General features: G+C 38.1%; 1 protein-coding gene across 4 annotated transcripts; it reads right to left on the bottom strand.

Annotated features, from left to right (window-relative positions):
- Positions 1 to 991: 991 nt before the first annotated feature.
- Positions 992 to 23,213, bottom strand: LOC139980646 (EF-hand calcium-binding domain-containing protein 5-like). 4 transcript variants are annotated; one of them, XM_071992447.1, is made up of 22 exons: positions 23,056 to 23,213; positions 21,391 to 22,127; positions 20,242 to 20,462; positions 19,473 to 19,546; positions 18,670 to 18,925; positions 16,851 to 17,503; positions 16,097 to 16,427; positions 15,347 to 15,567; positions 14,823 to 14,979; positions 14,048 to 14,193; positions 13,337 to 13,465; positions 12,680 to 12,852; positions 11,484 to 11,577; positions 10,552 to 10,590; positions 8,849 to 8,983; positions 7,848 to 7,997; positions 7,018 to 7,098; positions 6,309 to 6,412; positions 5,361 to 5,611; positions 4,704 to 4,927; positions 3,555 to 3,651; positions 992 to 3,018 (listed from the first exon to the last, which is right to left on the bottom strand). In XM_071992447.1, the coding sequence occupies exons 2-22, from the start codon at positions 22,089 to 22,091 to the stop codon at positions 2,840 to 2,842; spliced, it is 4,416 nt and encodes a 1,471-aa protein (XP_071848548.1). In that variant the 5' UTR covers positions 22,092 to 22,127; positions 23,056 to 23,213; the 3' UTR covers positions 992 to 2,839. The 4 variants fall into 4 exon arrangements, with proteins under 4 accessions (XP_071848548.1, XP_071848550.1, XP_071848549.1 ...); XM_071992449.1 differs by lacking the exon at positions 7,018 to 7,098; XM_071992448.1 differs by lacking the exon at positions 10,552 to 10,590.
- Between the last annotated feature and the right edge of the window lie 310 nt (positions 23,214 to 23,523).

Here is a 23,523-nt window from a genome sequence, read left to right as displayed (position 1 = left end):
CACTCGACCCAATCATCGTCATATTGTAAACTATAGATCGTCTGGCAGGGTGCGTGTGCTTAAAGGCATTGAAGACTCGCCCCAAACAGTGTACGGCTATCTGAAAAAGTTAACTTTCTGTTGCTTGCAAGTGACGTTTTCTTCGTGTCGCTACAAAATGCAGACAGTAATGAAACGTGATACCTTAATTGTTATCTTTAGCTGGACCTGAGATGTCCATCGCTCTATCGTTTGTATACTGTGCTGTGGGTATTGACCGCAGCTGTATGTACTGACTGTACACTAGTGTCTAATTACTGACGATAGCAAGCTGTGTGTGTATTTTCTGGGATCGATGGTGGTGTTTAACACTTCTGTTACACCTCATTCGAAACTAGGTCAAATTACCGGCATTAGACGTTTCTTTTTGCGCGACTCTTCACACCCTTTAAGACTACGGGATTCTTAAGTCACTTCGGCTTCAGTCGGGAAAATTAAACCTGTAGCACTTCCCTGACTGGCAGTTGGATGTCTGCGGTGGTTAACAAGGCAAACAGTCCAATCTCAACAAATGTGACCAATAACAGGAAATTAAGTTTGCATGTGACCTAAAGGAGCACCAGTCGTTAACAGCATGCAGTTGTTGCATGCGCTTATCAGTCATGATTAAACTGACCTAATTTCCTTTTGTTTAACTAGTTAGTCCAACTATTTTTATTGATGAGTCTCACATTGTTTATAGGGTAATTCATCAAACCATGAAAAGTGGAACAGAATTTCAATCTGGGCTGAAAACTGTCTTTAAAACAGTCTTACAACAAGTCAAATTCATTTGGTGTCTCAAGTCATCCTTTCAGACATGGTCGTATTAATTCCTTTGAGGTTATTATTTTCACTATCTCATAATAACATACATGCAGCCGTCCGACAAAATCTCCAGCAATTAGTTACAAAAGCAAAATCATTTGGACATAACTGAGTTACGACCAGTGTAAAACGAGACAAAAAAATCATTTGAAAGTCAAAATATGTATTTGATATACCACAAAATATCAAGGTGAGCAGGCGCACAATATATTAACTTTCATGGACGGAAGCGCTGAATGGGATTTTTTTCTGATTTCATTTCTCAGTTAATTGACTTTTTGAATCTAAATTATGTTAACACACTTACCACCAATCTCAAACATTAATTTATGTAAATATTCTTTCGATATTAATCTGGAAAAAAGCAGTTTGCAGATGGTACAACTTCAGAGTAGAATGGGGGGACCACTTGTCAGGTTTAACCTTGTTCACGAGCCCAGTCAGACCAAAGTTGTAAATTCTCAAATGTGTTATTTATATCTACCAACAAATTTTCTGTATCTTGAAGTCGACAACTTATACAATCTGAATACGTTTGCTCCCCGTTACAAGTAAGCTATTTAGGTTGGTAGAATGGGAAAAGATGGCTCACACCATCACAGTCCAGAGGTTTTTTGAGTGGGGTGATGGAAATAATAACAACAAGTTACTTTGTTCACATACCCAATCAGATCACAGCTTTAAATTCTCAAATGTGTTAATCATATCGATTAACTTAGTTTCTTGATCAGAACACGGACATTTAGATATCAGAACACCCTTGGTACCCGTTACTAGTAAGCATTTGTGTTGGTAGATGGAGATGATATAACTGAACACTTTCACTGAGCTACTTTTGAACTTTACAAAATAAAGTTACGACTTAATAGAAAGCTCTCGGTTGTTACATAGCAAGAGTTATGTAAGATAGTTACATAACATGCTCAGATACATACATATCGTACTCAGTAGTTACATAACAATAGTTATGTAAGTTAGTTACATAACATGCTCAGATAATGTATACATATCATGCTCAATAGTTACATAACAAGTATAAAGTTAGTTACATAACATGCTCACATACATACATGACATACTCAGTAGTTACATAACAAGAGTATGACAGCACTGGTATCTGAGAGACACTTGTTGTCTGATTCAAAGACTATCAAAAACATTGATGTAGAAAACAATAAAATCTAGTGTGATTAAAGAGCACTTGTGAACTATGGCCCAATTTGCATATCATTAGCATTCCATCACACTTTTGTCACAAGAATAATACCATACCTTTTGAAACATGATTTTTCCGGCAAACACCACTGACAATTCCATGGCAAGCATGCACTTTCATGTCAATTGGTTTGGTCGTAAAAGATTTCTAAATGTGAAGTTGGAAATCTCTTCATATTTTTCTGAATACTTGATTCTCCCTCACTAGTGACACATATCCCAGAACCACCCTGTGGACAATTTGTTTACCATTTGTAAATTTTGGCTATAATTACCTTGTTGGAATAATGATTTGCCAGAGTGGCAATCTACAGCATTTGGCAAGTCAAGTCCAATTTTCCTCAAGGATGTGTTTTTATTTGTCATCCTTCATCACAGAGAGGAATCTAAAATGTTTCTTAGATTTGATTTATAGTTTAATCTCTCCCCCCAAAAATTGAGGCAACATGCTCTGTTACGATGGAAGACAAACCACTTTGTGGACAGAAAATGATGTAAAATTTACACACATGGTTCAAATTAATAAATCAATAGTTATGCCCTGGCTAAATGTCTTATCGTACCCTATTATATTTGTATTAAATTGCGAACAAATTATTGATTTAAAACTATTCTTTATTTCAATTATATTACACATTTTACAATAATAGCAAAGTTGAATTTCTTTATCGCTGTTTACAACTTTTTCACAAATAAGTAAGGTTTGTTCAGAGGTTTTCACAGGCACAACTCTTATAAAGTACATTGTCATCTTTAAGCAAAGTGGTCTAAAGTCTCTTCATTCTTCTATGGGTGGCCCATCAGAATGAATGGATCCCACAGGTGTCATGGCCCCACCCCTGGTAGCACCCATCGATTTACTGGTGTGTTCCAGAAGAGAAAGACATACGAACGCCCAGTTGTAGAGATGCTGCGCTGGTAGCGAGCCATGCTTAGCCACAGCACCGTGAGGAACATCTGAAAGGAAAAGACAAAAGAGATGTGTGGTGTTCTCATTAAATTTAAGCACAATTAAGAAAGCCCTTGATGACTCCAAACTAGGTGGAGAGTAGGATTGCCATATCTTATCTGAAGATAGGAGGACAAGTTATTGCAGCTTGGGGAGTGGTCTAAGGTTCAGGGGTTTCCCAATCCCATTTGAGGGCGGGGGGGGGGGGGGTGAATTGATACCTTTATTTGAAAATATGACTATATATTGATGTATGCCTTGTAAGATGAGAGATCTTTTTTGCATGCATACTATTCAGAAAAAGTCTGATCGGTGTCAAAAATGTTGAGAATGAGTTCAAATTAATTAATGATTCCCTCATTAACATTCACGTGCGGATAAAGATCTCGTGGATTGTCTATGATTGATCAAGCACAATCTTACTTTGAGTAACACTCATTAGGTTTGGTATATAACTGATGGCTAAATACAACGACACCTGCTAAACAATGAATGGAAACTGTTTACATTTGAATTTGACCAATCAGAGAGCTCAGTCACTTACCTTTGAGTCTCTCAGATATTTTTCCTACCGCACCGATGGCATTGGAGGCGGTGGGATCAAACTCTTGAATCCTCTTGACAAGGTCAGGGTTAACGTACTGAGGGGAAAATAATAATAATAATAACTTTAATCATAATTATAATCATAATAAATTACATTTATATAGCGCTTAATACAGCGATTCAAAGCGCTTAAACAATGAAAAATGAAGGCAAAGAAAGATTTAGAAGGGGTGGGCACGAAATGAAACTTGCAGGGTCACGAGGGAAATATTGTACCAAATTCACAGGCCACGACACAACCAAGGATGTACCTAATCTCTTGAGAAAAGGGAATATTGCATTATATAGTCGACTAAAAGATCTGAAAGTACTATATTCACAAGTTCCATCTGTTATATTGAACCACCCTATCACAGGTAGGCCCTAAGCCTCTGTACAAACTCCCCCAAAGTATACACATTTCCTATTATTCCTTGCCATAAAGTTTGTGGGTTACATTCGTAGAATTTGGAAAACCTTGAGGGTCATAGAAATTTCCCCCAACCGTGCTGGGCGCGGCCCCCAGGTATATCTGCTAAAAATTTAAGTTATCCAGGATTGTATAGTCTGAACCGACTCCAGGATGTCCAGCATTGTCTCATGACAAAATAGGACAAACGTAGGAATGCAATTGTAGAGAAAGTAGGACAAATATGAGAAAAGTTAGACTGAAGTAAGACTGAAGTAGACATGTTTCAAGATTATTCATGTTCATTCTGGAGGACCAATTGTGTAAATGTTCAAAAAAGTGGTTTTTATTTTTAGAATATTCATATTTTTTTATGTGGTCCTCAGTTGATACACTAGATATCAGAGACACAAAATGTTCCATAATTGTTGACCTGCATTTTGTACAATATTTATACATTTTGCCAATGTTTACAATGTAAAATCCCCAAAAATTATGACAAAAGTAGGTATTTGGACCAAAAAGTAGGGTCACTAGAAAGCCTGTGGCTCTCTTGAGGTATTCAACGATAACGTAACAAAGCTATCCAACCCGTTTATGCTCGTACGTTGCATGACAAAACATGCTGCTATAGTCTATTAACTAAGACACCCGGTATCTACATTAATGGTTGTTAGGAATGACTGTTATATTTGATACCTGTTTGCAGCTATGCCACACTGATAAATCCTCTTCTTTGTCTTGGTAAAACAGAGCCAGTACCGATCCAACGATATCGTGAATGACTTTGGGCGGGTCTTTGTAACTCTTCAGCTCTGCAAAGGCTCTAGTGGTCAGCTTGCCCACCGTATCTCGAAGATCGGTCAGCATGATTCGGTCAAACATGATATCGATTCGAGATTCTTCGCTCCTTTTCTCAGCCTCTGTTATTGTAAGAAGAAGAAAAAAACAATGTTTGTGATGAAAGTATAACTGAATGATCAGCAATTGGGTTCAAACCTTATTTTAAAATAACTCCACAGGACCTAATGAAGGCAGCTAGTGTACTTGATTGGTAACTGAATATGGATTATATCATAAAAAAGGATGAGTTTGCAGAGAGCCCTTCTGGAAGGAGGATGGGGGGGGGGGAGGGGGGAGGATGAGGACCACTTCATCTCAGAGATGTTAACCAGGACAGTCATCAGAAATTCATGTAGAAACAAAAAAAAAACTGAACACAATGCTGAAAGGAAGAAGGACCTTGTCAAGCAAACCTTTGACTCAAAGTCAGTGTATAAACGTTAGCATGGTACAACTATCAATCTTCACTCCATTACACCCTTCATCGTTAAAGCCACTGTTTGCTTTTCTTACCAAGCACAAGTTTCTTATCTCCACCCTCTGATTCACTGGATAATTCTCTATGAGCAGCTTGCAATAGCTTCAACATCCGCTGGACTTCCTTGTTCTCGTGGTTAGGCAGTTGTTTAAGGTCCCCGATACTGATGTCGACTACAGCGACTGCAAGACCATCGGGACCACGCAGGGGGAAAGCTGTGTGTCTCTGGCCATAGGCGTCTGCTGTTATCGTCTCGGAGTTATCCATACACTTGAATAGGTAATCCCTGATGAAAAATATGATGTAGTGACTTAAAAACAAACCTTAAAAACTAGGTTTCAATCATTCATTAATGCATGTCATTCATAAAAATGAATTTACACTTGAACAAAAAAAATAGATATATATATTTTAGAAAGTACAAAAACTGGTCAGATGTACTCAAACTTTGTAAAGCATTTAACTGCCGCCACATTCAACAAATTTCCATTAATAAGTCATATAACTGTCTATGTATGGTTTAATAATAATCTGGAGTGTTAAAAACATAAAGGGAAATGTTCTTAATCAATTTTGTGTATTTAATAATTGACCCCTTGTGCCTTGTGACCTTTACACTTTATGACAGGAAGGAAAGTGCCTTTACAAAGGCATAAAGTCTTTGTTATCACTATCTGAAATGTAATTTTTGTGTCTTGCAGGGAAGGGGGGGTGGGGGGTACAAGTGGATATGGTAAGTGGACAAAGGACTGGTGAGGTGAAAGGAGGGGGGTGAGTGGGAGAAGAGGGATTAAAGGGAAGAGAGGAGGAGGGAAGAGGGGGAAGAAACAATGACGAGGGGTCATTTTGGAAATAGCAACTCCAATATGAAAATGAATGCTTTACATTAGGGTGCCCGAGGGCCAGGGCAAGCAAGGGGGAGGGGGCAAGGGGGGAGGGGCTAAACCCCTGAAGTCTTGTCTACTATGGTACTTAGCAAATACCTGAACAGATTTTCTTTTCTGTCAAGTCTGACCGGAGCATCGATGATGGTTATATGACCCGATCTGTTGGACTGCATCATCTTTCTCAGAACGGAATCTTCCATCTATATACAAAGAGATAGGATAGTGAGCTGCATAATATTTTTTGTATTGAAGGTTTCATTATGCGGTATAACATCATCTAGCTGTGTATTTATAAACTAGTTATTCAATATGGCAATAAATGATTCTCAGCTCAAATGATTTTAAAGGAGATAGTTAGGAAGGTGTATCAAGAGGTCAGAGGTGACGTAATAATGAGCTGCTCCAAACAGAAAACATATGTACGTTAAAAACAAAAAATTTATATAAACAAAAGATGCAAATGAGGCTAGTTAAGACCAGAGTCATCTTTGTCTTTTCTTCTCTATTTTTTTCTTCCCCTTATTTTTGTTTTTCTCTTCTAACCTTTTCAATTCAGTATAATAATGGATTTTGTGAACTAAGAAAACAATGGATTTTGTGAACTAAGAATATAATGGATTTTGTGAACTAAGAAAACAATGGATTTTGTGAACTAAGAAAACAATGGATTTAGTGAACTAAGAAAACAATGGATTTTGTTAACTAAGAAACAATGGAATATGTGAACTAAGAAAATAATGGATTTTGTGAGCTTAGAAAACAATGAATTTTGTGAACTAAGAATACAATGGATTTTTAATCAAACCTTATTGCTGTTTTCCATGAAGATTTCTAACATCTTCTTGTTTTTGATTGGCTGCCGTCTATAAGCTTTACGATCAAATTCCTTCGTAGCGTTAGTAGGAAAACGAAGCAGTGAAGATGACAAGAGGAAAGGATAGAAATTGCATAGTATGACAGTTAATTGTAATTGGTTGAAGAGAAAGCAATGAAATGAGAAATTACCAGAAAAAGAATAAACGAAGCAAAAAACAAGACACAAATAGCTTGTAGGAATGACGAATGAGAGAGATAAAACAGGACATTGCATGGATGTTGCAGGACATTGCAGGATGAAGCATTTGAATAGTAAAAATGGATAGTGCAAATGTCAATGAAGTGACAGGAGGTTTGTGAGATGATGATGATGATGATGATGTTGATGATGATGAATCTGAACATTTTCAATGATGATTCAGTTATTGCAGGTTTTGCCTTCTTATAGGTAATTGGTTTCATCTTCTGCGGACAGGTCCATTTTTTCCTCCATTTTTTCGTATTTGTTGAAATTCTTTCTCACTTTTTTATCTGCTTCTTATTCTCATTGTTTTCTATTAATGTTAAGTAATTTCCATTTCAAATGAATGAGCACTTGTATTGGCCAATTGAGGGGATAGGAGGGGGGCAGGGAGTGAGTGGGAGGGGGCTAGAGCAGGGAGTTTGTTCAACACCCATGGGAATATGCACCAAGCAAGTCATGCCCTGACTACATATCTAATATTTCATATCAAGTAACTTGCATGTTTCAACAACAATAACTCATAAATGGAATGAAACATTTAGAATAACTTCTTTGACCTAAGCCTTCTCAATTACCCTTTCATCAGGCTCAACTATGTAAATACTGATTTCTTCTACATGAGGGCTCCTTCTGTGTATCCAAGCGATGGCGCTCTCTGTAATACGGAGTGTCTTGCGCCGTACATCCACGTACTGGTAGGCTTGACTGAACGCCTTGCCAACGCCCTGAAAAATGAAACAATCACATCCAACAGTTATCTCTTTGTTCACTGTTAGTCTTCACAATTTGTCCCTGGAGTCTTTGCAGATTGTCAGCCTTGCAAAGAATCTTAAAAACAAGTCAAACGTAATCTATCTATTAATCAACTACAGTCTCAAACCATTTTAAGGACCTTAAAAAATATATATATGGACAGACTAATGCTGGTTAGATGTAAATCATTCATCTTGTTGTTTTATAACCCAAAGATATGCTATACAGCAGTTAGATTTTTATCATGAGGTTTAACTACTGGCCATAAATTAAGGGGGGGGGGGGGGTGAGGGATTTATTTTTAGACCAGGTTATCTTTCAAAAAATATTAAATCGTTCTACAGTGACTAATTCTCTACTTTTAGTTGCATGAAAAGCCCAGAAATCTCTTGCAGTTATACAGTGGTCCCACAACCTTCCATGGCAGAGCTTCCCTCCTACCCCTCCCCTCACTCCCTACTCACGTCTCCATGACCTTGTAGGTGGGAATCTGTCCACAGGTTTCTTCTATCCACTTGGCCGTTACATTGCAAAACACTAACAACATTTTGGATGCTATCTTCTTCTTCTTTTTTATTTATTTTGATTTATTCGCACAACATTCAAAAGAATACTGAAATCTTGCAATAGTTAAAAAACTAAACATAGCTAATATAGTAGGTACAAACTAGCAGTAAGTGTAAACAGCACGTACAGACAGTACCTCAGTACTGCATATAAATTAATATATTTATATATTTAAGAAACTTTGCTCGTTTCCGTGTGAGTTTGGTATTAAATCCATGTAATATACAATAAGAAATAAGGAAATAGTAGAGCAAACCTGGAAGAAACTGATTTCATGGGTGATGAAGATGCTCTTCTCCTGAGGGTCATTAAGGGTATCAATTCCCAAGACACCAAAGACACGTTTCTTGAAGTCCTTCAGCGGGATCACGATCAAGGAACCTTGGCGCTCCTGTATAAAACAAGGGCAGGGAAATTATGCATGGATCGTTAATTAAATTTGATAGAACTAACAGATATCAGTTCTGGCCGGTGTGTTCCTCAATAAATATATTATTTTTTAATAACAGATTATGAAAGGTTGTGCTCTTCCATACGGCAGTTATTCCTTTCTCAAAGATATTACTTTTTTGCTATATTATACAGCTTTTCAAGGCCAAGAAGATCAAGTTTATATTTTGTTTCCCATAAAAGCATCATCATAATACAGGAAAAAGGTAACATGTTATTTGTTTCTTCTATAATAACACAAACCTAATATGGTACCAGCACCATTGAGATTGAATCGATGTTACACAAATGTCCAATTAGAAGAAGCCTGGTAAACAAGACAATTTAATATGAATCCATGTTATACATCGGTTAGCACTGAAATCTTTACTCACATCAGAGCAGTGACGGACAGACACAGCAAATAATCGTTACATGAGTTGCGGATGGATTAGTATGTTAGGATTAGTTTCCCTTGCTTGTTATCTGCAGCACTATCCCCCTACTTTTCCACTCCCCCTCCTCCCCCCATCCACTCACCCTTCCCTTCCCCGGTTCTATAAATAACCCCATCCCCGCCCATTCACATTAAACATGTCACTGCAGGCAGCATTTATAATTTAGGTGAGTGGTGAGGTGAGCATTTCACACACTCAGACAAACATGACTTTAAATAGTAAAGGTATTTTGAGGATTGAGAGCTTCAACAAAACAGAGAAACATTTTCATTAGAAAACCCTTATTTAAGACATTTTTACTGTCTAAATTTTTAGTCCACACTGTCCCCTTCATAAGCACATTATTTTAATTCATGTTTGGTAGCATAAGAAGTGCTTGTCCAAGATGCCAGCATAATAATAAATTCAGTGGCGTAGGAAGGTACTATTGAGTGGGGGGGCTGAAGACTGATGGCTGGCCTGGGGGAGGGGTTGTCCCCCTCCCCCTTTGGAATTTTTTGCATTTCCAGGTGGCCTCAGATGCAATTTGGTGCAATATAGCACACTTCAACACCCACTCCATTTTGTAAACTTAATTTTGTATTTTCACCTGGCCTTAGATGCAATTTGGTGCTCCAAATGAGATTTTTTATCTCATTTGGAAATGAAAAAGGGGTTTTCGGACTTGCGAAGCGGGGGGCGGAATGATACTTCCGCCCCTCCACATTTTTCACTGGGGGGCTGGCGCCCCCAGCCCCCCCGGTTCCTACGCCCTTGAATAAATTGCTATAACTTTATCACAGTTATTTTATATCACATGTCTTGAAAAACTAAATATGTTCCCAGACATTTCTAGTTTTAAAATTAGAATATTAAAAGTCTAAATGATGGGTGTTAATGGCACAATGGGGGGGTTCACTGACCCAATGAAGGGTGTAAGTGTTTTAAGGGTGGCGGTTAAAGGTATTACCGTCCAGCGTGGGTGACTGAACATTTGACTTTCAAGCACTTTTGGAAACACTACAGATAACCTTTAAAAGCACAACATCTGTCAGAATTTCTCGGATCACGTGTTAGGGTAGACCTGCCTTACCTCTAGCGCATCAACCGCTCGTTTTTTCTTCTTCATTTTCTGATAAATTTACGATGGAGCAAAGTGGCAATGAATGAAATGATACTACATGTCAGATGAGTAAGTAATATGAATGAAGCAAAGAAAAAAATCTAGGTCGTCGGTTGGTAAAATAGCATATAACACTAAACTTTCTTTCTGGAATCAGAGTTTGATAAGTGTAAAAAAAAAGAGGCACATTTTTTACTTTATAATCAAGAGTTTTTGTTTACAACCTGATTCCTACTGTTTTATTTATAAATAAACTCAGTTTTTATTATTTATTTTCTCAATTAGAAGTCAACTTTATTCTGTATGTTAAACATGAAAGTCAAATCAATTTTGAATCTTGTTGTGCATTCTCCTTTCAACTGTCCAACCAATTCAAAAGAATAAATAATAAAAAATGTCAACATATATATATGTATATATATATATATATATATATATATATATATATTTATATATATACTGTCCAACCGTCCAACCAACCGTCCAACTGTCCAACCAATTCAAAAGAATAAATAATAAAAAATGTCAACATGGTGAGGTCAAAATGTCAACATGTCAAAATGTCAAAAAAATGTCAACATGGTGAGGTCAAAATGAGGTCAAAATGGTGAGGTCAAAATGTCAACAACAATGTATATATATATATATACATATATATATATATATATTTATATATATATATAGATAATCTGTAATTTTTTTAATTTTTCAAAAGTTTGGTTGCAAATGTCTAACTCAGGTTTAAAATTTCTTCACTAATAAGTTTAGTATTAAGATGAGTGAGTTCTAATGAATTCCATAACTTTGAACACGATGACCATTGCCCATGCAAACATTTGATCTGATTAAGACTATTTTGTTTTCCAAGAGCAGAAGATCACGATTCTTTAATTAAAGCTTACCTCATCACCTCGCTCTGGGTTCCAAAACATGATATTACCGTGATTCTGTACTCGTGGAACATGAATGGGTTTACCGCTGTCTACTGTTGAAAAACTAGAAGGTGAAAGAACAATTAGTCGTTAAAACTGATTCAGCCTGATGACTCTTTAAGATTGTTACTTACTACCATATACACTATTTACCAGATATAATTAATCACTTGCAATCGAGTCAAGATAAAATATTAAGTTTTCATAAAATATATTACTTGGCAAGTCAAAACAAATTTGACTACTTTACCTTATTGATGTACTATCACAATATAACTACCTCACCATCTGCATTCACCTCCCTCCCTCACCATCTGCATTTTCCTTCCTCCCGCTATGTTCCCCTCCCTCCCTGCCTCCCTACCTCACCATCTGCATTCTCCTCCCTCCCTACCTCCCTCACCATCTGCAATCTCCACCCTCCCTACCTCCCTCACCATCTGCAATCTCCACCCTCCCTACCTCTCTCACCATCTGCAATCTCCGCCCTTTCACACTCCCTCCCTCACTCACCTTCTATGTTCTCCTCCCTCCCTTTGTCCCCATCTGCATTCCCCTTCTTACCTTATTCTGCTCCCTCCTAACCTCCCTCACCATCTGCAATCTCCTCCCTTTCTCCCTCCCTCACCATCTATGTTCTCCTCCCTCCCTTCATCTCCTTTCTCCCTCAATCCCTCCCTCCCTTCCTTGCTCCCTCCCTCCCTTAATCGCTCCCTCCCCATAAATCCCTCATTAGCTCCCTCCCTCAATCCCTCCCTCCCTTCCTTGCTCCCTCCCTCCCTCAATCGCTCCCGCCCCCTAAATCCCTCATTAGCTCCCTCCCTCAATCCCTCCCTCCCTTCCTTGCTCCCTCCCTCCCTCAATCGCTCCCGCCCCCTAATTCCCTCATTAGCTCCCTCCCTCAATCCCTCCCTCCCTTCCTTGCTCCCTCCCTCCCTCAATCGCTCCCTCCCCCTAAATCCCTCATTAGCTCCCTCCCTCAATCCCTCAATCCTCCCTCCCACAATCCCTCCCTCCATCAATCCCTCCCTGAATCCCTTCCTCCCTCCCTCACAATCTACATACTCCTCCCTCCCTCCCTCCCTCCATCACCAATTTGCATATAATTTTCCATGTTAGCTTCATATCCTTGCTTATAACTGTATATATATCTTGGACAGTCATACCTAATTCCTTTCATATCTCGATACAAGCATTTGTTGATAAGGAAATGGGCATCGTCTGGGGTTGCAGCGACATATCGTAGGCAGGTGTGACCTCTCTGGGGTGCAGTGTCGTTCTTCTCCAGAAGACAGACGTTCGCACTGATACGTTTTCCTCTGCCGTGTTGGTCGGCATCCTGTTTGAACCAAACAGTTAAGTCGTTTTAAATTATTATGCTTCTATGTAACTTAAACAAGGACAAATTAAAAGTTATCTAATTCAAATAAAATGACAATTTCCAAAATCCCCTGTTTTCTGATTACAAGTTCACACATTTATACAAACTCATGCAGGAAAGGGGTCATGGGGGAGAGGCAGGAAATAGATGAGCAGAGTGGAGAAAAAATGAAGGTAAAAGCGGGAGTGGGCAGGAGAGGAGACAAAATGATGAACAAGTGAAGGGAAAAAGGTTAGCTTTTTTATCTCAAATTGGCAAAGAGCAAAGTAAAAGTTGCTGAACAATGACAGGAGTCAAAATCTTTGGTAAACAGGTCGCCCTTTGCCCTTTGGAAAGACACTAGACAAAATTAGTCCATCTTAATGGTAAGTAGGTAAGAAGGTAATGCTACCCATAAAAACCAGCAAAACATAAGCTATAAATATGAGATCTTTTTCCGTACCTTATAGAGAGAGTTAAACATACTCTTGAATACAGGTGTCATGGTGGCACCACTAGTCCAAGCTGATTGGATTATCTGGGTCAGCCATTTCTTCCTGGCCTGGCCACGAATCCTCTCTTCATATGACCTCTACAAGTGTATTGTAGTCAAAGAAAGAAACCAAGTGAGACAGGTTACACAAAACAAACATGAATTTGCATATAAATTAAAGCACAAAGACTATAAAAAAGACATTAATAATAATTTAAAATATTTATGTCCAAAACTTTGTCCAGTAATTTTCATACCAGAAACACTCTCTTTATTACACAACCTTGCCCCTCCTACACCAATGACTCTGTTAACCCCTTTAACTGTGCTTTTATGTGCTTACACACCTTGTGTGTCATATCTTCTTTCACGCTTGCTTAAATACCTCTGGCAAGATTATTTTCATGATTAATAGCTAACTAGATACTATTAATTCAATACTAGTCAAAATTGTCTGGCAAATTCATACCACAATCCCTCTTTCTCTCTCTCCTTCTCCTTGTTTTCCCTTCCCATCTCTTTCACCAGTTCCCCTTTCCCTTCCCCCTCCCCCACTCATAGCTTGGGGCTCACTTTTCATTCTCATTACGGTTACATCTTGTTTACATCTTTTCATCTTGATTTGCCTAAAATAATTCCCTAAATTACTCTTAAAAGAATGATGTTACCATGGTTACCAACCTCTATACTGGTCATTAGGAACTCTATGATTGGATCGAAATTATCTTCTCCTCCGGGAAGCAAAGTGCAAACTTCTTTGATGAAGATCTTAAAATCCTGTTGACTGATTCGGTTATCCACTAGGCTGTCAGCCACCTTAGCTTTGGCTGTAAGAAATTAAAACAATGATCTTTAAAGTTGCATGTTACACAGTAGCATAAGCATAGCTAGCTGGGTATAAGGAAAACTCCCTCCACTTTTCCAATACCACAAAATTACTCCTCTCTTTCTTGTCTTTCTCTTGCAAATTAGAAATGCAGTTGGCTACTACTTATGGCAGTGGTTCCTTAACTGGGGTGCATGAACCTAGGAGGGTGCGTGAGTCCATCCCAGGGGGTACGTGAGACGTTTCTGAAAGTCAAAACTAGAGTACTTTCGGTTGAACTAATATCTGATATATGATACAATTTAATATTGTACAAAAGTCATACCTATCGACAAACTCTACAATATTACACTATGAACTTGATCTTTTACGAAGCACTGTTATACGTATTATAGTATAATAATGACTCAGAAGGTGTCCCGAAATGTTGGGGGTTCGTGGACAACTCTGACATCCACAGGGGGTTCGTGGGGGGATAAAGTTAGGGAAACCCTGACTTATGGTCTTTGAAGAACGTCACATCAATTAAACAAGTATGTTAATCTCTCCTTTGGTGATGACTTTGGCCCCCATATTTTCCTTATACTAGCTGATAACCGACATTCATAAAACAAGTACATTTGATCGCACCTTTTTTGATGACTTTGGCCTCCATATTTTCCTTAAACTTGCTGATAACCGACATTAATTCATCAAAGTCCAAGAAACCGGATCCGTCGTTGTCCCACTTCTCAAACAGCTGATCGAATAACTGTCTCCTTCTGGCCGATTGGGCTTCCTTACGAGCCTGAAGAGAGCAACGCATGTTACAGACAGTTGAATCAGAATGTAAGACAAAAACCAAACAGGCAAAACAGTTTATGAAAGTTTCTCATTTCCTACAAAAAGTAAGCAGAATAAACTAACTATCTATTACCATTTATTACCCATCATGAACAAAAAAAAAACTAAAACAAAAACTAAAACAAAGAAAACTACATAAAAAATATCTAATATAGCAGATGGTTGTCAGGACAACCAATAGCAATTGATTTGTCATAATGTCGTAAAGAGACAAACTTTCTATAATGTTGGTTTATCCTCTTACCTCTTTTTATGTGTAATTGCAGAAATCAGAAATTTATAAAGATACATATTCTTTCAATTAATCTTACCTTCTGCAAACGCAGGAATTTTTCTTCCTCTGTTTCGACGTAACCCTCTTTCAAATACTTCACGAGTGTGTCGATTACTTCTTGGGTCGGCTCTTCTCCCAGGAACGCCTCAATCAGTTGTATGAACTGTGACTGATTCAGAAAGTTTTCGTCGAAAGCACTGGCAGCGACGGAGCCACTACGATTGGTTACGGGAGTCTTCACAGGAAATCTATCTTGGGCTTTACAAGAAGGAAAAAGCAGTAGCAGGGTAAAAATGACAAGGATACAGATTTATCAACATGGAGAGATACGTTCACCTATACCCATGCAGGGGAATTCTTCAATCAAAATTATATTGGTGCTCACAAAAGCAAAACAAAAATCAAACAAAAAACAAAATCACAACTGCAAGTACAACAACAATGATGTGATGCAAATTCGTCCTAGTTTGCAAAGAGGTTTGTTAGACTGGCTGATAAAGAAATGCCTTGGACAAGACAGGTTTTAAGTTATTATTGCAAGCTAATAAAGAATGCATTGGACAAGACAAATATTTTGTTATTATTGCAATTAATAATTGGTTCCAAAAGAGAAACAACCAGATGAAAAGCAGTGTGAACTACCCCATAAACTATATTACTGTGTTGGTTTTTGAAGTGATTTTCACGGTTTGTAAATTATAATAAATTTGTTTATTACTGAAACACTCTCCTGGTTTCACTATCAACACAAAATCAATCCTTTTCCCCTTTTTTTAAATCAACTTACAATGAGATGATTTTTCTTTGTACTGTATCGCATCCTCTCGGAAGGAAACACTGGTGCGTCTTCCACCGGCTGTTGCAGTGTGTGTTTCCCCTCCCTCTAAATCCTTGGCCCCATCTAGATCCTCTGCAGTCGCTGGAGTTACCTCCGCTGTAACCTCTGTGGTATCTTTGGAATGATCCTCATCTTTCATCTCAGGTTTTACCTCTGCTTGGGTTGCGTCTCCAGAATCTGCAGCTGTTCCCTTCTCATGACTTCCTCCCTCCGCTTCTCCTTGACTTGTTTCCACTTTCTCGTTGTCTGCCGTTTCACCCTCTTGCTTTGCTTCGGCATCCTGACAAAGAAATTACACAGTTCCAAAAAATATATATTACTTCCAACATGTAATTTAATAACATAATTTTATTCTGTGAAAAAATATCACAGTACCAAGAAATATACATAACTTGCAAATATGTAATTTAATAACATAATTTGATTCTGTGAAAAAATTACACAGTACCAAAAAAATAGACATTACTTGCATAATAAAATTTTTTTCTGTGAAAAAATGATATCGTAATTTTGACAAATTTTTAAATTAGTCCAAGAGGTACACAAAGCTACACAGATATGAATTTATTTAATTTAGTATACAACAAAAGGATACATTCATATACAAACAATAAAGAAACAAAACTGGTTGGACATACAACCAAGAAGAACATGAACTACAATTTTGAACAATTTTCTTACTTTTCTTACAAAAATGTCATACCTTGGTTTCTGCTTTGACCCCTTCTGTATCTTCATCTGCTTTATTTGTATCCTCTCCTTGAGTTCCAGTCTCTTGCTCTACAACTTCCACTTCTGATGGAGCTTCTTTCTCTTCATCAGCTGCCTCTTGTTTCTCCTCTGCTCTAGGTATTTGTTCCTTGTTCTCATCAGAAGCTTCCGGCTGTTCTTCAGATGATACACCGTCATCGACTGTTGCACTATCCCCCTCCTTACTCTTCGCGGTCACATCTGTTTCTGTCATCTGTTCCTCTTCAGGATTAACTCCACCATTCTCCGCGGAGACAGTCTCTCCCTTGGCTTTCTCTTCTTCTACTTCTTCCCCTCCATCCTTTTCTTTCTTTTCATCTGGTTTATTTTCCTCCTGTTGACTTTCACCATCTTCTTTCTTCTCTTCCGAGGTTTCCTTCTCGTTTATTTCTGCTTTCGTCTTCTCCTTCCCATCGTCATCGACTACCGTTTCTCCATCCTTAATTTCAGCATCCTTCTCGGCAGACTCTTTCCCTTCGGTGTCATCTCCTTCCTTAGATGGCTCAGTAGTGACGGATTCGGTTTCAAGCTGTTGAGAGATGGTACTTCCCTCTGATGACAACAAGCTTTCTGTGTCATCTGTTTCATCCAACTCAACGACTGGCCCTGTAGGAAAGAGGAGAGAAGAAGATACAGAGAATCATAATTAATTATCTCCTTTTGTCTTTATCCAACCAAGGCTCAAATAAATCGACGGCACCTATGGTAATTTGCCTTCAATACTCCACCCACTTCCTGTAATGCCCTTAAAAATCATTCGTTACCGACGGCAACTACTGTTGTGTCCCTTCATCAAATTGTCATATGTGCCCTCGAACTTATCTCGAACAGTGTTCAAAAATTGTCCGCAATTCCATCGATACAAGAGGGAAAAAACAGCTATTAACCAGCTATGGGAAATGTCAATATCTAGACGTATAGAGTTTTAACAAAAAAAAAGCTCATGATTTGTTCCTTTTTTCTGTCAATTTACATGTGTTTTGCTCACATTGAATACATTGACTTCCTGCCCCTTTCGATATTTAGTGTTAAAATGGCCTTGGTGCCCCCATTTGAAAGCTGAAAACTATATGCCATGGTGCCCTGCCACTTACATGAAAAATCACAGAAATTTCCTATTATGCTCTTAAACATTGCCTTGCTCTTCTCCAACTATAATTGGAAACCCTGCATCCAACTAAAGATATATTTCTGCCATAGATCTACGACAGAAACGTCCACTTTGTATGAAAGCAGGATACAGATGTGTTCCGTACAAGAGTAGTGAATATTTAGATGTTTAGATGATCAAGACCAAATTATATTTAAAATATTGATTTTCACATCTGGCTATTTTGTTAGAACTTCGCCTTTCTACTTGTCAGAACTTCTGCAACTATATCACGCAAATCGTAGTTTCATGAGATCACACAATAAATTACTGCTGTGTGAAAAACGCTCAAATCGATCATGGGGCAAAAGAGCTATTGCTGCTGCTGCCCCATCTCTGTGGAACAGCCTTCCAGAACATGTAAAACACAGTCCATTTCTTGCTTCTTTAAAACACTCTCTCAAGGTTCATCTCATGAAAACTGTTTAATTAATTGTTCAATATTGCCCATATTTGCTTGCATTTTTGTCTTGTACTATGTTTACTGTTTTTTGTTTTGCTGTCGCACTGTTTGTGTCACTCACTGCACCATGAGCGTCTTTATTGACGGATACCGGTGCATTATGAATGCCCATTATTATTATTAAAAACTTCAACACAGACAGAAGCTGTGTAAACTCACACTTTCGTGGGTTCCGCAAATATCTTTTGATCGTCCAGGTAGACTCGTCAAAGAAAGTCTCAAAAAGAGAAAGCACTCGATGTCTGTCTAATAATCCAGTGGTCGAGTGGTCACATGTCTCAAACAGACCAGACAGAAGCTCCCGTCGGGCCTCTAGTATAGCTGCGTGTCTGTATGATGTTGCACAATTGGACATGTGCGTCATGAGTTCACTGAAGAGATCGCTGGGCATCTCGCTGAAGTAAGGCCTCATAAACTAGAGCAAATTGTAGTCAGAAATATTTCAAGCAGTTAGGAAAAAAAAATTGCAAAAGGATAACTTGTGCACTACTAATAAATTCATGGACACCCAACAAAAGTTTGTTTGCGTCTATTTATACTCAATGTCCGAACTTAAGTGTAACAACTTGTACTGCTATGACTACTATAAAGTATACATTAATGTTACTGGTCATTTTTCAAAGATACGTTTAACAAGTACTGACACTAGACCCAAAAAAATTGCTATCAATTCGTGAATTTATTTTTAACTAGCCAGTATGTAGTTAATCCTTGTGTATATATTTAAACCAACTCTGGTAATCACAACTTAATAAGTATGAAATATAAAAGAGTTATATCATGATAACTATACACCTCTGAAGGAAATAAAAGTGTCCCCATAAAGTGTTTTAACGTCATCTCTGCTTCCCCTTTATGAACATGTGGCTGTTAAGCATCATAAAAGATAATTGCCTCCCAGGCCAATATTATTATCTTTACATTTATATTAATATTTATAACTTTTTGAATTTAGTACTCACCTGAACAAACTCTGCAGTGTTTAATTTTTCTTCTGACTTCTCAATTTTCTCCAGCTCTGTCAAAATATCATCGGCTGAAAGTGAAAGATGATCATATAATCATAGGTAATGCCACAACATTAAAATTCATTGCAAACACTCCTAAGCATCAAACCGTACCCTAAAGTTTTCTTGAATTCTATTTCTGGATTCCTAAAAGAATGCAACAGCTCACAAAGGGCTAACAAGACTATGCAACTTGCATAAATATAACTGAATACAAACAACCAATGAAATGTTTAGAGCTTGAGGTTCAAGATTGTGATAATACTCTTGTCATTTTTAATTTAATAATATATATAAAACAAATAACATGGTCCTTAAAGGGTGTGAAGATTCGCGCACAAAGAAACGTCTCATGCCGGTAATCTGACCTAGTTTTGAATGAGGTGTAACAGAAGTCTTAGACACCACCATCAATCCCAGAAAATACACACACAGCTTGCTACCGTCTGTAATTTGACACTAGTGTACAGTCAATACATACAGCTACGGTCAATACCCACAACACAGTGTATATAGTAGCGATGGACATCTTCGGTCTAGATAAAAGACAACAAGGTATCACGTTTCATTACTGTCTGTATTTTGTAGTGTCAAGAAGAAAACTTCACTTGCAAGCAACGGAAAGTTAACTTTTTTAGAGCGTGGCACGCAGTTTGGGGCCAGTTTTCAATGCCTTTAAGTAATTGTAGTCCACACAATTATATATATTTGACATGCACAGTACCTTTCACAGTGTCTGGGGATAGGTTCTCCATAACCTCCTGGAAAGACCTGAGAGCTGTTTGAACAAACTGAATGTCAATCGCCTCTTGTCCCTCCAAGATCCATTCGGTGTAATGGGTGCGGATGCGGGCAGATCTCCTTCCTCGTTCTTTATCCTTCATTGCCATCTGCTTCTCAAGATCTTCCCTCCTCTTCCTGGCTTCAGATTTAATTTTTGCTAGTCTGGAACGGAAGGTGAATGTAGCAACATATTCACATGAAATGAATCTTACTCCAGACAACTATAGAATTAGACTAGAGATTGATAAATTAGCTCTTGTTTGGAGAAAGCGACGGTTTGATTTAAGGGAGATATTGAGTATACTGTTACTAATTATTTGGCTGTGAACCATCAAGAGAAAACAATGATAATTGACTTCCAGTAACGGAGAGCAGTTACAGGTGTCACTGTGATGTAATGCCTACAAACTGGACAGGATACTATCAATCTCCCATTCCCCCTTCTGCAAACACCAACAATAATAACTATTATTGAGCCTTGATAATGACTACTGAAATCATTTCATTTCAAAGCTTTCAACCTGAATTCTGAACCTTTAAAAGAACATTCCATATTCCTTATTCAAACTACTTCAGTTTCATATAAATTTGCCAAAGATCTCAAATTGAGAACTTGGGAACTATCAAAATTCAATGATGAAAAACATAAATTAAGCAAGGTTCTAACAGTCCATATGTGCTGCACAAATGTAGCATTGTTGAGTCACTTTGATGAAAAGAAATTTGAAATGTTTCAAGAGGAAAAACAAACTAAAACACATGCACCGGAGCAATTAATTCCTGTATGTAAGTTTTGTGGATTGTGCAATTGTAACTCGGAACTTAGTTTGATATAGAATAAGTACTCAACAATTCAGTCCCAAAGGGACACAAAGACACACTTTGAAGGATCAGCAAGAAGTACAGAATGTTTGCAATATTTCAGATCAAACTACTGCATTATTACTTTGCAGTTACTTATTTATCTGACTTTGTAAAGTGCACAGTCAGAATTTAGTGTATATTGATGTGAACAGTGAAATTTACCAACAACAGACCCCTCCGATAGCCACAACCCAAAGTTACCAAAACGATTTCCATCAAAGTTTACCTGTTGTCCTCAAAGGAGAAAACGTGCATCTTCAACTCATCGGTAACCTCTCGTATGCCACGGATGTATGGCGATGCTTCTGGGAAGTTACTATATCTCGGGTTGTTCCTCATCAGATACTGAGCGAGGTAATTAAGGGGATTGAAATCTGGGCTACTTTCATTGCTTTCTGTTAACCCTTTTCTCTCTGCTGCCATTAAAAGTTTCTCAATCCCAAGTATGAGTGTCGGAAGAAGTTTTTCTAAGAGATACGCTCTTGCGTCGACTGTAACTTCATTTGTATTTAACCACTCAAGAGCTAGAGTATCGACAGGAATTTTCCTGGCAAGTCTTTCCTTCTCTTCTTTCAACATCTCTACCTTTCTTTTCTTCATTTCTCTCCTCTCCTTGTACTTTTCGAGAACCCTCTGTTCGTGGAATCTTTTCCATCTCCTCACGGCTGTTCTCACGATAGGGGCAAGGTACTCAGATAGTTCTTTCTTCTCGTGTAAAGATCTCACCGAGGGAGGCCGTTCCCTACTTGCATTATAAGAAGTTGCTGTAGTCTGGGGACTGTGGCGACTACCATGACCACTTGATCCTCTTCTGGCATGAGATCCTGGTCTTGAGGAATAGTTGTTTCTTGAAGAAGGCCGAGAACTTCTTGATGGAGGGCGGGGCTCAAACCCACCAGTGGGTGGTATTGCTTGTATTTCTGCCATGTCTCTGTTCCAAGGAGTTTAGGTTCAATGTTCAGACTATTTAAATGAAAGGATAAAAATAAACACATTAATAAACACAATTCAGTAGGGATGGCTTATTATCTGGGTAGAATATGACTGTATGTTTCTTTGTTTCATGCATCAGTCACTCTATTTTTTGGGGACAGTAGGCCAGACTATCAGTCTATTTGATGTAGCCTACATGCATTTTTATGTATGTAGGCAAATGTGTATAATACAGAAATTACTTTTCATTAAAGTAAGCTTTTTAGAGGATGTACAGTAAAGTTCAAAAGTGTGAAAGCTGCTAACTGATCATGACAAGGCAAAGTTTTATTTGGCCTTTTTATCACTATAAAGTTCAAAAAGATATTACCCTGCATGTGCAATTACAGAATATGATTATGAAATGAGGCCAATGCAGTGATCTGATCATGGTTGTTTTTCAGTGCAAGGTAGCGTTAAAGATGTCTCTAAGAACGGTCGGAAGATAGTATTGAAATAATTTGGGGGCATTTTAGGCTAACAAAAGTAACATAACACATATTTGGTGTATTCCCGAAACAGTACATGATATCCTTGGGGAGACTTGTAACATGCCAGTGGTAATCTCGGGAGGCTGGGAAGGGAAGGAGGCCTAGGCTAGATGAGATCCTAAGAGTAAGACATCTGGTGACATTAATTTTACTCACAAGCCTAATCTTCCCTGGGCCTATCTCTAACTGCAAGATATCGGGTAAGTCCTAGCCGAATTGAGCCCGACGTTCATTCCCACATCTAGGCTAACTAACCTAAACTTAACCGTTATGGCCTGACTCGATGTAACGCCACTGTAGCCTGTAGGCCTAAGTACTGTAGTGTAAGTGGCACGGAGACTTGGTATCGATGTGGCTAACTTAAAAGTTTGAGAACTTTTAAGAAGAAATGAACTTTGAGAAACAGAAATAAATCATAACAAAAATACCTTGCTTAAACATCATACTAAAAGCTCGACAGTTTGACACATGTTCATAGCATAACGCACTGTGTTATTTTCTACTACGACTGCATCTGTCTTACTGCATGCAATGTACTGTAAATTTTGCGCTTAATCCTACGTGCATTATATATAGGCTAGTACTGCTAGTAGTAGCTGAACACTGTGTGTATGCAGGTTAGGACAATCTAGGCTTGCAAACGGTGCAGTAAGCATTTTGTTGCTATGGTGTTGCTATGAAGGCTGAAAGTTGAGCACGTCGACTGATACGTTCATGCGACTGTAGTTATAACTTACATCAAAGGAAATATTTTCGGAAAATATTTTGCTCTAAGTAAAATTTAAAATACTGGATATCATTTCAAACTAGCAACATCATATGTAGGCTATCTACCGTAAACAAAAATAGAAACATTAGATACCACAAACCTTGGCTATGGATAAACTACAGCATAC

The sequence above is a fragment of the Apostichopus japonicus genome, chromosome 15, assembly GCF_037975245.1.
Source record: "Apostichopus japonicus isolate 1M-3 chromosome 15, ASM3797524v1, whole genome shotgun sequence".
In the NCBI taxonomy this organism is placed as follows: domain Eukaryota; kingdom Metazoa; phylum Echinodermata; class Holothuroidea; order Aspidochirotida; family Stichopodidae; genus Apostichopus; species Apostichopus japonicus.
This window is presented reverse-complemented; position numbering and strand designations above follow the sequence as displayed.

Excerpts from the sequence above, each read along its gene's own strand:
- LOC139980646 (XM_071992447.1), bottom strand. The coding sequence starts at position 22,091 with ATGGCAGAAATACAAGCAATACCACCCACTGGTGGGTTTGAGCCCCGC. Across the intron at positions 16,428-16,850 it reads GGGTCAAAGCAGAAACCAAG|GATGCCGAAGCAAAGCAAGA; the intron begins GTATGACATTTT and ends TTTCTTTGTCAG. Across the intron at positions 14,980-15,346 it reads AATTCCTGCGTTTGCAGAAG|GCTCGTAAGGAAGCCCAATC; the intron begins GTAAGATTAATT and ends TGCTCTCTTCAG.